The sequence below is a fragment of the Ambystoma mexicanum genome, chromosome 4q (assembly GCF_040938575.1).
Source record: "Ambystoma mexicanum isolate Mex_15411 chromosome 4q, UKY_AmexF1_1, whole genome shotgun sequence".
Taxonomy (NCBI): domain Eukaryota; kingdom Metazoa; phylum Chordata; class Amphibia; order Caudata; family Ambystomatidae; genus Ambystoma; species Ambystoma mexicanum.
In genome coordinates this window covers 524,925,594-524,940,306 of record NC_090928.1, presented here as the reverse complement: position 1 = coordinate 524,940,306, position 14,713 = coordinate 524,925,594, and the positions used below count along the sequence as shown (strand labels likewise).

At 42.1% G+C, this 14,713-nt stretch overlaps 1 protein-coding gene across 1 annotated transcript in view; it reads left to right on the top strand.

Annotated features, from left to right (window-relative positions):
* CFAP61 (cilia and flagella associated protein 61) overlaps positions 1-14,713 on the top strand; it is a 2,971,729-nt gene that overhangs the window by 274,613 nt on the left and 2,682,403 nt on the right. Inside the window, exon 5 of the mRNA XM_069608074.1 lies at positions 3,414-3,481. Coding sequence (XP_069464175.1) covers positions 3,414-3,481 — 68 coding nt within the window. The remainder of the gene's footprint in view (positions 1-3,413; positions 3,482-14,713) is intronic.

The window sequence follows — 14,713 nt, the reverse complement described above, 5'->3', positions numbered from 1 at the left end:
CACAAAATTGTCCTCAAAAGGAATGCCATTCCTGTCAAGCACCGAGTGAGACCAGTACCAGCCACAGCGAGGGACACCCTCAAACAACAGTTGGACAAAATGAAGAATGAAGGGGTGATAGAAGAGATTGAAGCATCCGAATGGCTGAGCCCAGTCGTTCTCATAAAGAAACCCCATTCGCAAGAATTAAGAGTATGTATAGACCTGCGCAGCTTAAACTTGGAAGTCGTCACAGACAATTATCCGCTTCCGAGCATAAATGAACTCATACTTTTAATGAAAGAGGCCAAAATCTTCTCAAAACTAGATATGCGCAATGCATATCACCAAATCCAGCTCCATGAAGAATCAAAACCTCTCACGGCATTCATCACCCCGTTTGGCACATTCCAATTTACCAAAATGCCCTTCGGATTATCATCAGCTGCCTCAGCGTTTCAGCGCATGATGGATGCCCTCCTTCGAAAGGTCAAAAATGTAGTTTACTTCCAGGATGACATATTAGTCTATGCAGGTGATAAACCGACACATGATGCCACTCTCAAACTAGTACTCAACAAGTTACAAGATGCGGGAGTCCGCCTACGATACGAAAAATGTTCGTTTGGAGTAAAAGAAGTCGAGTACCTGGGATACAAAATTTCAGAAAAGGGCATCAGCCCCAAACAGAACCTGATGCAAGCCATCATCAAAGCACCCAATCCCACCAACAAGGAAGAGGTGAGATCATTTTTAGGCTTAGCAGAATATTACGCAAAATTCATACCCAAATTTTCTGAAACCACGTCACCTCTACGTGATCTTCTCAAGAAGGGGTCCGAATTCCTGATGCAAGAACCCCAAAAGGCGGCGATAGACACCATAAAACAACATATTATGGAAGCCCCGTGCCTTCAACCGTTCAATCCCAAGTGGGAAACAGTCATCACCACTGATGCCAGTGCATACGGACTGGGGGCAGTACTTACGCAGAGGAGGGGTGACACCGAACATGTGGTGGCCTTTGCATCGAAGGCGCTATCTGAAGCAGAACAGAACTACTCCACCATCGAAAAAGAGATGCTAGCATGCGCATGGGCAGTAGAGCACTTCAGGACTTATGTGTGGGGCACCAAGTTCAAGCTGGTGACAGATCACAAACCACTCATCCATATGCTCAGTCCCGGAGGCACCAAAGCCTCCACTCCCAGACTAGCTCGCATTGCCGCGAAATTACAAGAGTATACATTTGAAATCCACCACATATCTGGCTGGAAAAACTCGCAGGCTGACTGCATGTCGAGACTACCGGAAAACAAAGAAAGGGCTACCCCATTTCTACAAGGGGAGTGCATTGTTGCTTCCATCTCGGACATAAGGACGCCAGAATATCTTGAACTCAGCGAAAAGCACTGGCAAGAAGAAGAAGGAAAAGACCCAACCATGTCCGCCATTCGAAAATGGATCAAAGAAGGCTGGCCAGATGAAAGGGTGCTACCTGAGGGCATGAGGCCATATTGGAAGGTACAAGAAGAGTTATCCGAAACACAAGGGATAATCATGAAGTCGGATCAAATCGTCCCCCCCACAGGAATGAGACGCACAATTCTCTGCAGGGCCCATGCGGGGCACTTGGGAAACACGATGACTCGCCGCAGAGTCAGAGAAGCATATTGGTGGCCATCCATGGACCAAGAAATTCGCTCCATGATAGAGCGATGCCACGAGTGTTTAAACAGCGACAAAAGATTGAAGATTCGCCAAGCACCTCTCATACCAACCGAGATACCTGAAACAGTATGGTCCAAAGTGGGCATAGACTTTATCGGACCCCTGGAAGCGATGTCAGCAGAACACAAGTACGGAATTGTACTAGTCGACTACCTATCCAAGTGGGTGGAAGCAGAGTTTGTTCCAAACATAACTACAGAGACGGTTATAGAGGTGCTCACCGAAATTTTTCAAAGGGAAGGGCTCCCCAATGAAGTAGTCACAGACAATGGAGTGCAACTAGTTTCTAAAGACATGGAGGAGTTTCTCAAAAAGAACCACATCAAGCAAAAGAAGGCGGCCCCCCCTGTATCACCCTCAAGCAAATGGACTCGTGGAAAGGGCGAACAGGTTCATAAAAGGGGCTATCCAACTTGCAATGGCCTCGGGCATGGACCCCCTCAAGACTACAAAGGAAGCCATAGCAGCACATAGACTCACTCCGAATGGCATTACCCATGTATCCCCGTTCAAAATGTTGAGAGGGAGGAGTGCGGCATCAACGCTCATCCCGCCTTGGCTGTCAAAAATAAGAATAGATGAAGAGGTAGACATGTCAGAAGTTGTATGGCGTATCACAAGAAACAAGTCACGCATGAAACTGTGGAGCGACAGAAGAAGGAGAACGAAGCAAGCGCCCAGCATTGAAAGGGGGGACTGGGTTAAAATCAAACTACCAAGGAAAGATCAAGACACAGGTTCCCGGTATAGTCAACCCATACAAGTTACCCATAAAGGGACAAATCATGTCCGCACAGAAGACGGGCGCGCGTGGAACTTCGAAAGAGTAGCTTTGTATCAACGCAGACAAGAAAGACTTAGGACTCCAGAAACCCCACGCACAGAAGCAGAAAAGGAGGATGTGGGGAATGAAGAACCAGAACCAGGGAGAAGCGATGGAGAGAGAGAAGAACCAGAGAGTGAACCGGAAGAACCCTATGTAAGCCCTGAACCGGTTCCGCAGGGACCTTGCCCGGGAACCAGTGAGAGGCCCAGAAGGGAGCACAAAAGACCGGTAAGATTCAATGACTTTGTGTTACAGTGACCCTACTTCCCTTTTGATAAAGGGAGGTGTGTAGAGATATCGCGAGAGCGCCCGCTCTCGCGAGATCTCGCGCCCGACCAAGCCCCGCCCCCGCGCGCTACGCGCGCATTACGGGGATAAGCGGAGGACGCGATCGGAGCGTCTCCCCGGCTCCTCCGAGCACGGGAATTCGGCAGGACTTGCCAGAGACTCTGCCATACCATTACAGCCCCTTATGTTGTTGGCCACGTTGGCACCTGATGTTGCAGCACCGCTTGTATCATCTATAAGGGCAAATTTATGTTTGTTGCAATAAAGCCCTTTTGGACAACACACAGCCTCCTGCCTCCTGAAGTTTATTTTACTACATCTATCCAAAACATAGACGTTTGGGGTTACAAATCATGCCCGTAAACGGGGTATTATTTTGACCATGCTGCTTCAGTGACAGGGTGTGAATTGTGTATGCCCGCTCACTGAATCAGTCAAGGTCAAGTTCCATTGCCTTATCTATTAAGCACTTGCGTGGCTCTATAAAAACCTAGGACCTGTGCGCTGCAGCCGAGAAAAAAATGCCTCTAATGTGTTTTGAATGTCTGCCTGTCACTAATAAGGGCGGGCGTTGCTTTTGTTTCCACAGGGCAGTGTTTAACGCAGTGCCAGACCTGCACTTCGTTTTTCTGCTCACCCCAGTGGATGTGAAATTAGGTAAGAATTATTGACTAAATCCTCCCATCTTTAAAGGAGGAACCCTACTGCTTTTTTCTCTTCAACATTACGCCTGTTCTATTCTACCCCAAGGGGTATGAAATTGTGTTTTTGCCATGCATTGTCGTCTTGAAAAGAATAACACCTCTCAGCTTGGCCAAGGGGACACATGGACGGCCTCCTTGTTTTCCTTGCAGGACAGCTTGATGGCATGAGTAGGCCCTGGTAGGCTCTGCTTTTCACAAGTATGGTTCGATGGCCGGGAGTGGGTGCAGTACCTTAATCCTTCTTTATTCAATGTATCGGCCCATTCACAAGCACGTGAGAGGTGAGGTAGTAAACATACGTATTCACGGGCAAGGCTTGTCCGTTCTCCATCACTGTAGCCTTGTGTACTGTGAATGATGCCCTTCCAATGTGGTGCCGTTGCTGGTATTTTAGAGACCTTATTAGAAAACATGTCTTACGTTAAAGATACAGTGCCTTGTTTATTTTAATGAATGCGTCTCTTTTGGACGTTTACTTATCCAACTGTCAGTAGCAACATTACCGGGCGCATAGCTCAGGGACAACGGTGCTCGCCTAGGAAGCAAGGCGACACGGAGCAGCACAGGTTCGATCGCCGGTCCGCGCTTGGAAACCTCTAGGTATTAAAATAATAGCGCGTTATAAATAACCTATACTATCATACCTATTTTTTTGGGGGGGGGCGGGGAGATGGCTAACGGGAGAGGTCACTTGAAAAACTGGGTGGGGATAACTTTGAAGCTCCACCCCCTCTGTTCTACCCCCAAGAATAGTCTGGTGTGGGGACCAAGTATCAAATGGTACATTTTAAAGCGCAATGTGCCAGTAAGAATGAACATGTCATTTGATTTAAAGACATACACGTTTAGTAGAGCATGATCAGCTCAATGGTGTTGTGCCACTGCCAATTGTGTATGCGTTTGCGTTGTCCGTGGGTATCTGCTAGGATATTCATCCTGTCAACGAGGTCCTCGAGCTGTTAATCTGCATCGGTGGGTGTCAATGAATGTCTCAGGAAGTCGAACTGTATTTGCCAACACTGTTCTGTTTACTGCCGCATTCTGCTTAGTGATCACATGGGTTTAGGAGGATACCCACACCCGTAAATAGACGGTCTGGCTCATATTAAATTACATGGTGTAACACATGTGCAGATATTTATGGTGCTTTACTGCCCACGGAACGAAAAAACGAGTCCTTCTGTGAGGCCTTTCTCCTGCACCTTGCGAAAATAGCTTATAGGAAGGGTTCCAATATGTACATATAACGACTGCTGATGAGCTCTTGATATCACAAGTGTGAGTTCACAAGTCAATTAACATGGAGGTCAGCACCAGCTATGCCAGTCTGTTTACATCTCTGCACCTTAAGTTTGACCTCCATGGAAAGGTTGCCCCCTGTGTGAGTTTTGCTTAACCCTTTTGTGCTTATGCAGTGGCAGAAGTGGAAGGGTGCGGTTGGGAGCGGTGTTCCTCTACATTTTTTAAATTAAGTTTTGCTGTTCCCATAGTTTTATTTTCAAAATAAACCATTCCGGAATGGTTTCGTTTTAAAACGAAAGTGTAGGAAGAGGTCGAAACGTGCACTTAAGTGCATTGCACTGAACGTTCTCTTAAACAGCAGGTGTGTTTGTTTGGGGGTTGGGATTTCGCATGTGAGGTGGCATGGCGATGGGTTTGGTGGGGAGCGGGGTAGGCCAGCAGGGAACATAGTTACATTACTTATTTTCGTACACTAGGACCACGGATACTGTTAGAATGAGTGCAGAGATGGAAATAAGGATTTGTTTAGCAGGAACCAAAAGCAGCTGTTGGCTCCTGGCTATCCGGCATCACCCAGTAAGCAGGAGCTACCTCCAAGGAAGGAGGAGATAGTACCCAGCGAGTTGCAAGGCGAGGTCAACTATGAGCTTTTCTTCATTGTTTATGATCCATTATGCAGTAAATTACTTCTAGGGCTGTCCTAATGCTCCTTTAGACAGACTCCTAAACACCCAAAGTTAATGCCACACCAGTGTGTGTGTATGCAACAGTTATCCTGGTGAGTCTAAAGTAGCTCTTGTTAAAAGTTGATGTCCAGCTAACCAGGCTCTAAACTACAAGCAGGAAGGAGCTACAGATCTCCCAGCTCTTGGCAATTTCGAGACTTGGAGTGGGTGGCATAACAACATTATTTCCTTTTTAAAATTAATTACCAATATGTGCCTCTACCTTTGCCAAACCAGAATCCGCCTCTGGCTAATACGCAGTGCCCCAAGAGTATTGAGACTAGAGGTCTTTGAGTAGACCAGGTCAAGTGGTCCATGGGCCAGCAGAGACCTGTTGCATGCGGCATTGAGATCAGAGCCCTATTCTGTTTGGAAATAGAAGTAGAACCGAAAGTCAGTTCGGGGGATCAATATAGATGCCTGGAAGTGGAGACCTGTGGGTTTCAGCCTGTGGCCTGTGACTAGCTGGCTGCAATAGGAGTGGACTGAGATAATCTCGACGAGCCCAACCTGAAAATGAAGCACAAAAATGCATGTGATGGTGTACTGTACGCCTACTGGGCATGGAAGATTTTGTGGGCTAATGAAAACTGTTGTGCATAGTATTGAAATCAACATCTTGAAACAGCTCCCACCACCTGTCAGTATCTTCCTTTGTGTTATTGATTTGTATCTAAAAAAAACTCTACAGAATGTTCCCATACCACTTTGCCACCCACATATCTGTCTCCCCATTATAAGTGTAAGTAACTTGGACATCGCGTTTTTAAGGTATTTCAAAAACATATTATTAACAGCAAATGTGCTTTGCATTTGATCATAGGAATGAACGTGATTCATAGTCCTAAAAGAGACCAATGGGAGAAATGGAGTCTGCCCCATCTGTCACTTCAACTTCTGCGAAAACTCCTGTTTACACCATATTATACCACAATGGAGCATGATATAGGCAAGCCAGCAGAAATGTACTCAGTCTACTTGTAACCCTTTAATCTGTAACTTGCTTGAAAAACAGTGTTCCACCAAACTTAATATCTCCTAATATACGTCCGAATTATTGAAAAATGTACGTTCTTGCTGACGTTCCCACCTGGACATAACATTGTCCATAAATCTAGGAATTTGAGCCAAACGTTTAAAGAAAGAAAGTTTTGATAGGGTAAATCCCACATTCTGCCCATTGCATCTGGAATTTCTTGAGGCTACACCTTGAGACCTTTTTATTCCAAATATGTGAGGACATTCTGGAGATAATACACCTACAAGTGCATAAGTGGAAAAGGGAGCGCCTGAACCGTGAAACAGTTGCAAACGTTTTCACTAAATTAACTCTCACAAGGACAAGTTTCTGTGTTTTTAATGCCAAGTTTTTTATGCCTTGTTTTTCTACAACGATTGTTTTTTAAAACCTTTTGTTTAAACGTTTTTTCATGACCGCTGCAAAATGTCGAGGTACACCCCCTGTTACCACCCTAACGGATCTCAAATCAATATCCCCTTTTACAAACTCACGATCTGTTGTTTTTTTAATTATTATATAGTCGTGGATTTCATTGCAGTGAATATTCTGCACTGAAGTGGTGGTGGATATTTGGCAATGAAACCACTTTGGTACCTGTTACATTTATTCCGTGGATCTGTATTCTTTAAAAATGTTATTCCAGCACATCATCTGCATAGAGTGCCGTCTGTACTTTCAACCCCCTCACTGCTAAGGGTAAACCTGGTGAGATGCTCTGAATGTGCGACATTAGCTTAACCAGTGGCTCAATGTACGATAAGAATAAGGAAGACTGGGGACAACCTTGGTGAGTCCAACAAGTCACCTCAAAGTCTGATGATTGTTGCCCTTTTGCAGCCATAGTTGCTCTTAATCCCTTGAGTAATCCTCATTTTTTTCATTGCTAACCATTAAAACCCAACTCCACTCTATTAAAACCTTCTCGTTGTCCATGGATACACTTGCTAGAGTGGGCTCCAGTTCGGTCTGCAACATCCATTGCTCAGTGAGCCTGGCTTGTAGGTTCTGTTATTGATTTCCCCAGCATGAAGACGTGCTGATCCATGTCCATGACCAGAATACGTACCACTGTCATTGTGTTTGCATTGTCACCATTAAGCAAGAAGATAGAATGGTACTTGGTCACTCATTTTGTATCTTTACCTTTTTGGGGGATTAAAATGATGTTAGTCTGCTGCCAGGATTTCAAAGCCATACACCTGCCATATCTCCAGAAAAGCTTTCTGAAGCACATGAACGGTCTTTTTCAGAGTTTCTTAAATAACTTGAACAATAATCCATCTTCTCTGGATGCTCGACCTGACAGCAGAGAGGATTCTACCCTGAAAATCGGTATTACCCACTTTTGCCGAGTTACACTTTAGCCAAATTATTTGTCCACATTTATTTTTTGCAACTTCTTTTAACCACAAACATGCAGATGGTAATTTGGGGTAAAGTATATTGAGGATGTTGTAGGGGGAGTGAGAGGTGGTGTGGGAGTTGTCCCCCAACATTTTGCAGTAAAAAAAGTCAGCAAAAGTGTAATCCTGCAAGAAATAAAAATCGGGGAACATTCATAGAGCCCTGAAAATCCTATGGTGTTACTATGTTTCACAAGGCCTCTTGAGCGTTGCTGTTAAGAATAGTTTCTAGGTTGTCGAGAAACCAGTAATTGGGTCCTACTGTTAATTGAGAGCGTTGATGTGACTCGTAATATCCCCTAAATGTTTCACCATAATCTACTCTGTAAGTAAGCAATTCCTAATTTCAAACTTCAATGTCCTTTACTTCTTGACTGATCTTCCTTTTTCAACTTGTAACCGCTAGTGCAGACCCTGTTCAATTTTTTTATCCTTAGGAAATTTGTATTGTAAATCCCCTCCCATACATTGATGTACATCTATCTGTCTTTAAAACTTCAATTTTTCTCAGCAGACTTCCTCTTTCCAGCTTTTGCTCGCTTGCAGATATTGTTCTTGTTTTAACTCTGAACCTAGATCAGTACCTTTCTAAAATGTCTCTTTATACGAAAGACATATTGACGATGTTATAAAACCCCTAAAATATGCTTTCATGCCGTTGATGCATCCCAAGCCTAAACTAAGTAACATAGTCCTCATCCAACAACATAAAATCTCTAATCGCTGCAGTTGATGCATCCCAAGCCTAAACTAAGTAACATAGTCCTCATCCAACAACATAAAATCTCTAATCGCTGCATCCGTTTCCTGACAGAATACATGTTGTTCTAAAGGTTTCCTATCCAATGTCCATCACTGGGTGGGGGTGGAGGGCCTGTGGTCCGACAATCTTAAATCCAACCAACAAGGGGCGCATGATCTGACAAGGTTTTTCCTTAGTATATACATCCAGCTTTAACTGACACATCCCTTTTTATGAAAGCTAAGCCTATCTTTGAGTACTTATTTAAATGGTGACAGTAAAACACATACACTGTGAATCCCACCATAGACCATCTAACAAATGTACAGGCATTTGACCAGTCAGGGCGCAAGGGCCTTGGGCATTGAGCATTTTTCTACTACACTGATATGGTCCAAGCAAGGGTCTAAAAGCAAATTATATTTTAGTATCACAAGGCAACTTTTTATAGAAATCCTAGCTAATACAGAGTTCATCTCATAATTCTTCAATAAAAAGTCAAAATGTGGTTAAGGGATAGATTAAAACATGGCTCAAAACATGGCTGTTTGCCTAAAACCTGTTCGCCATGCGGACTGCCTGCCGTATTTGACTCTGTACTATGTAAACTTTGTATGTAACTGCATGCCTAATTTTTATTCTGTCCTATGCAATCGCTGTATGTAATTGACCAAGTACCCCAATTCCATGTGTAACCGACTAAGCACGACCACGGTCTTCGGGCTATTTTTAACTTTCTTCTCAACAGCGCCTAGATGCCTCAGGGTTGGTGTGCACTATACAAACAAAATAAATAAATGAAGTTGGCATCATTACCCTCAAAATACATTTTCCAAATGATTTCTGTAGGCTCCTTGATAACTGAGAAATCACCAAATGCTAAAAGGATTTTTTTGAGAATGGTATCGAGACTTTCACATTGTGAGTGCTTGGTTGTTTCCATTGTGTCACAAACACACAGTCTTCAATTTCGCTCCGATCAAGGTATTTGTTGTCTTGCCTCACTAATTTCCAGAGCCTCTACAAGGTTACATTTGATTCTAATGTATTTCCATAATATATTGCTGTTTGGCAAAGAATAAATGTAAGCAGGTAATCATGGTCGGTCAAGATATGACGCTATATATGGACCACTATTTACCTTGGTAGCCAGAGTTAACATAGTGGAGTCAGAATCATAACTAGTGATAGTTTTATTTATCACTTTTTTAAATACTCTCCATAATTGAGGTCTAAGGAAACCATGAAATTACGCTGACTACGTCTGCATTCTTTATCAAATATAATATCAATAACTGTATCCTTAAGAAGGGAATATTTAGATAAATAACTTTGAGTCGTTACTGAAAACAATCTACTTGGGAGGGGATTTAGACACTTCCAATAATAGTTAAGGCGTCTAATAATCAAGGTCAAACTAACCCTACTGAGATCACATTGTAAGTAAACATATTGGATACAAGTCGATAGTGGGCTTCTGAGCAGAGTTTTTAAGCATTTGCTTACAATGGCGTCCATGTTGTTGTTATAGTTGGAAGCCCAAATTTCAGCACCATCTGTAATAATAGATAGGATTGTAGCTTAAAATATTTTCATCGTAACGTTCAACACATAGCCATCATGCCTTTACAAAAAAGCTCTTAGCGCGGCTACTTATTGGTTCACCCTGACTTGTAATATCCTCAAAAGGAACAGCCACTTTAGTTTATCAATTATGATACCCAGATATTTATATTGCTCTATCAGTTCAAAATTGTGGTATTTTAGAGAACAATTAAATCTCCTAGGTGCTTATGACAATTCAAACAGGCTCAAAATAAAAATCGATAAAACAAAGATCATGGCCTTCTACTGAGGGAGAAAAGCCAAGTACAAGGGATTTAAATGTTCTCTAAAATACCACAATTTTGAACTGATAGAGCAATATAAATATTTTCTCCCTCAGTAGAAGGCCATGATCTTTGTTTTATCGATTTTTATTTTGAGCCTGTTTGAATTGTCATAAGCACCTAGGAGATTTAATTGTTCTTGAAGACCCCTTGAGGTGCAATCTATTATGACAAAATTGTCTGCATTACTCACCCAACTATTGGATAGTGGAATCTCCTACCCTGGGAGGGTAGAATTTATCAGACCTTAGCGCTGTCAATAAGTCAACCAAGTAGATATTGAATAGTGTGTGTGTCAATATGCACCCTTGTTAAATCCGAGGAAAGTAGAGACCCAATGCATGACTGCTCCTGTTCTGTTTAGTCACATTCTGACCATAGTGTTGGAGTAGAGTGCAGTTATCATACTTAGCAATCCAGCCAGAATATTCCACTGCTGAAGTTTGCTCCAAATGCGATTTCTTAGTATTAAGTCAAAGATTTAGCTGAAGTCGGTGTAGGCCACAAAAATAGATTGGTTGCAGATTTTCCACGCTGTTGGGTCCACCGTAACCAAGGCCAGAATATTGTCAGCCGTGCAGGTGCTTTTTTGAAAGCCTGTTTGAGTAAAGGGTAAGATGTGATAATCCTTTATACAGGGATTTAATCCATTCAAAAGCCCTCTGTCAAAAATGTTGGTTGGTGTGTCCAGCATAGCCAATATTCTATAATGATTGGGAATGTTGTGGAAGCCTTGCCTGAAAATGGTGACAATGATTGGAATTGCTCCAACTCACCACATACCCCACTTCGTGTAGCATAAAGGTGTCATTTCCCAGTGACTCAAGTCTTCTGTTGATCCCACATTGTCACACAGTACTGGTCTCACTCAGTTTACATTATCATCTGGACTCAGTATCCCAATATACAACAGGTAATCAGTTGAACTAAGTTCACACTGGATCCCTGGTCTCAATGTCAGCATACAGCAGTTTCTTAACGAACAATCCTCTCAATCGGCTTTGGGACTTTGGCCTCATTATCCCTGTCTGAAGATGACTCCTTGCAAATGATTTGTTAGTTTTCTCTTGGAATTTGTAGTTTTAGTGTGCCTGTAGGAAGTTGTTTATCACTGTCTAGCTTCTCCAATTCGGTCTGGGAACTCGTTGTGCCAGTTTGCAGCTGTTTCTCAGTTATGCTTTATTTTGGTTCACTCAGGGAACTTGGATTCAGTTTCCCAGAATACAATGATGTGTTCAATAGGTGTTTTGAAAAAAAAAGTATTCTTTCTCAGTTCTGCTTCTCTTCATGGTACTTCAGGGCCCCCTCTCAACCGGTCTGTAGCTTTGCTGCTATGACCATTCCTCTCTGTTGAGTTACCTAGCTCCTCTCTCCCTCATAATGGGCTGGTGCATGTGCCAGGCTTTCCATCCCCCACCCACTCGTGGATTGTGGTCTCATTCAATCTATACGTAGGTTGATGGGGTTGAGCATGTCACCTAGAAATGCTGGTTCAGGCGGTAGAAATTCCTGTCTCTCCTCGATGCTTAGTTCTTGCTCCCTAGCAGTTTTTGTACCATGACTGGGTATCTTCTTCATCTTATGCATCTTAGGGTTCAGTGTCATGCATTGTGTACCACTGGTAGTCTCTTACTCGTTTGTCTTGTCTGTCCCAGGTTTGCAGCAACACAATTGCTGAACTCAGTTTCTACCTCTTCACACCCACATCGATTGGAGTGTTTCTTCAAGGTTGTCCAGAGCTGTTATTCCACCATGTAATGGTGACTTGCAGGATCATGATGACCTAGTGGCTTCCTCCAGAAAAGACTTTTAAAGCAGCCGTGCTCCAGAGGGATCATCACCAACATATAAGAAAGACTTAGCAGAGCACACCATTCAGCTCTGAGATCTTTCATTCTCCACACCTGCTTTTTTCTTCTTTGGTTTTTCTTCTATGTTTAGTGTTCTGGAAAGGAATGCCTTCAGCAGCACATTGGTACAATAGAATATCCAGACACATTTATTGATGGTTTATATTTTTTAAAGTTGCCATCTGCAATTCGAAGACATTGGCTTCTGCTACACCCTCACGGGGACAAACTATTACTCTAAGTAACCTCACTGGATGTACAGTGGTGGGGAACTGACTTGAACGTCACTACAATCCCTGGGATCGAATTAAAATGTTGACAAGCAGGAATTAAAAACAGCTACAGGGTAGCGGGCATCATTGCCCTGTAAACCCGAGCTACCTCTGGAGAATGGGGAGCCAACACATAATGTGACACACACTTAACTGCCATACGAGTTACAAATAATAACTTTTTGTCCATTACGTATGACTGTTTGTTATAGATGTCTTCTAGAGGTTTTCTAATGCCCCTTAATACACCTTTCCAGACACACAAAGTTAATTTCACATACCCTTGTTTGTATGACATCAGTCGGCATGGGGTATCAAAATAACTTGTTAAATGTCGATGTAGAGCTAACCATGCTCTTCTAGACTACAATCAGGATTTTACTATCTCCCAGCAATTTTAAACATGGACTGAAGCTAAGCACACACAAGAGGGGTTTGCAGACAGAGGCAAGATGGGTCTCCTTAAAGTTGCCCTGTTTAATAACGTAGGTCAATCTCAAATGCTTGCAGAACATCAGGGGTACAGGGTGGTACAATGTTCACAAAATCAAAAGGCAACTGGGTTAACAGTTAAATAAACTCAAACCACTGTTTAAACAAATATATAATTGATAGTAATACATACATTAGCTAATTATCAATAGCAGTTACTGGGAAAAAAGGGAACAGCATATAAAAATGAACGGCCTCAAAATAGTCAATTGTGTGAATATTCTCAACTGTTAAACTCAAAAAAGTAAAAAGACTGAAAAAGAGTATTCATCAAAAATAAACAGCCTACAAGGTTGACTCTACATATGGCAGCTCTGAATAACTACATGCGGCAAAAGTAAAGTTGGATGAGGGGAAAATGTTGAGAATTTCTGTGATACACTAGCAATCAATGATATTATAATAAAAAGACATCAGGCAAAAATATTTGTTGATGTTAAACTAAGACTATGTGCAGCACATTCATTTATTTATTTTGACATTAGTAAAGCGTACCTAACCCGGAGGCAACTGGGCGCTGAAATGTTTTAAAAGTCTGTCTATTACTGGAACATTAATGGCACATGTGCTGCCTAAAATTAAGAAGTATCATGAAATACAATCACATTCAATTGTACACGTTAGTGTGTCTGCAGGAGACCCAGCTGCATCACTCAAAGCAGTGTATAGTAAGAGGTACAATTGTTTCAGACTTGATTGTTTCTTTTTATGCATCTGCTCCCCATGGGAAGCTAGGCATATTTTTAACCCTCTGCTAAAGATCTTGAGGTCATTGGTTGACCGAAATGGTGATTGGGACTGACACAGCATCAAATGATTCGATGTGAAATTGAATTGATGGTCCATGCCTTTCGAGGTGGTGATTATCATCGGGTTTCCATTCTTCTTATGAGATATTTCGTTTTCTTCTTAGATCATCCCAGCTTGTCTTTAAATTGACAATTCTTTATACAAATTGAATTATCTGATTTTCAGATCAACCCATACATATTTTGGATCAACTTCCATTAACCCCATGAGGCATCTAGAGCTCATTCATTTCGATTATATTGGGTTTCATTTCTATACATTTCTCTGTAATTTAATGCATTACTTAATTACACTCTCTCAATAAATAATTCTTAATTATTAACTATTGTGAGTTCTTCAAAATCTATCTATCAACTAGCTCACTGATTGTCTTTATATTGTTAACAGACTCAAGAAACTGCTCCCGAAGAAGGGATTCGATTCCCGAAACGTGTAGAGCCATAGTACTTTTGTCACTTGATATAATTAAAATCTGTACCAATTCACCATTTGGAACTGTATTCATGCCTGTTGAATAAGATATAAGCAAATATTTTCATTTAAGAATCCTTTTTATTAACATTTGGATTATATCCTTTTATAAATATTTTTGAACTTGTTGTGAAATATTGACTGGTTTATCCAGTCCAATACAGGGTATATCCTTAAAGATACCATTGTCTGTATAGTCCTAGTGGGTAGCAGGCTAAATTGGAATCTCATACATTTCCTAGATTCTTCTTTACCAGGAAAGCGTGCT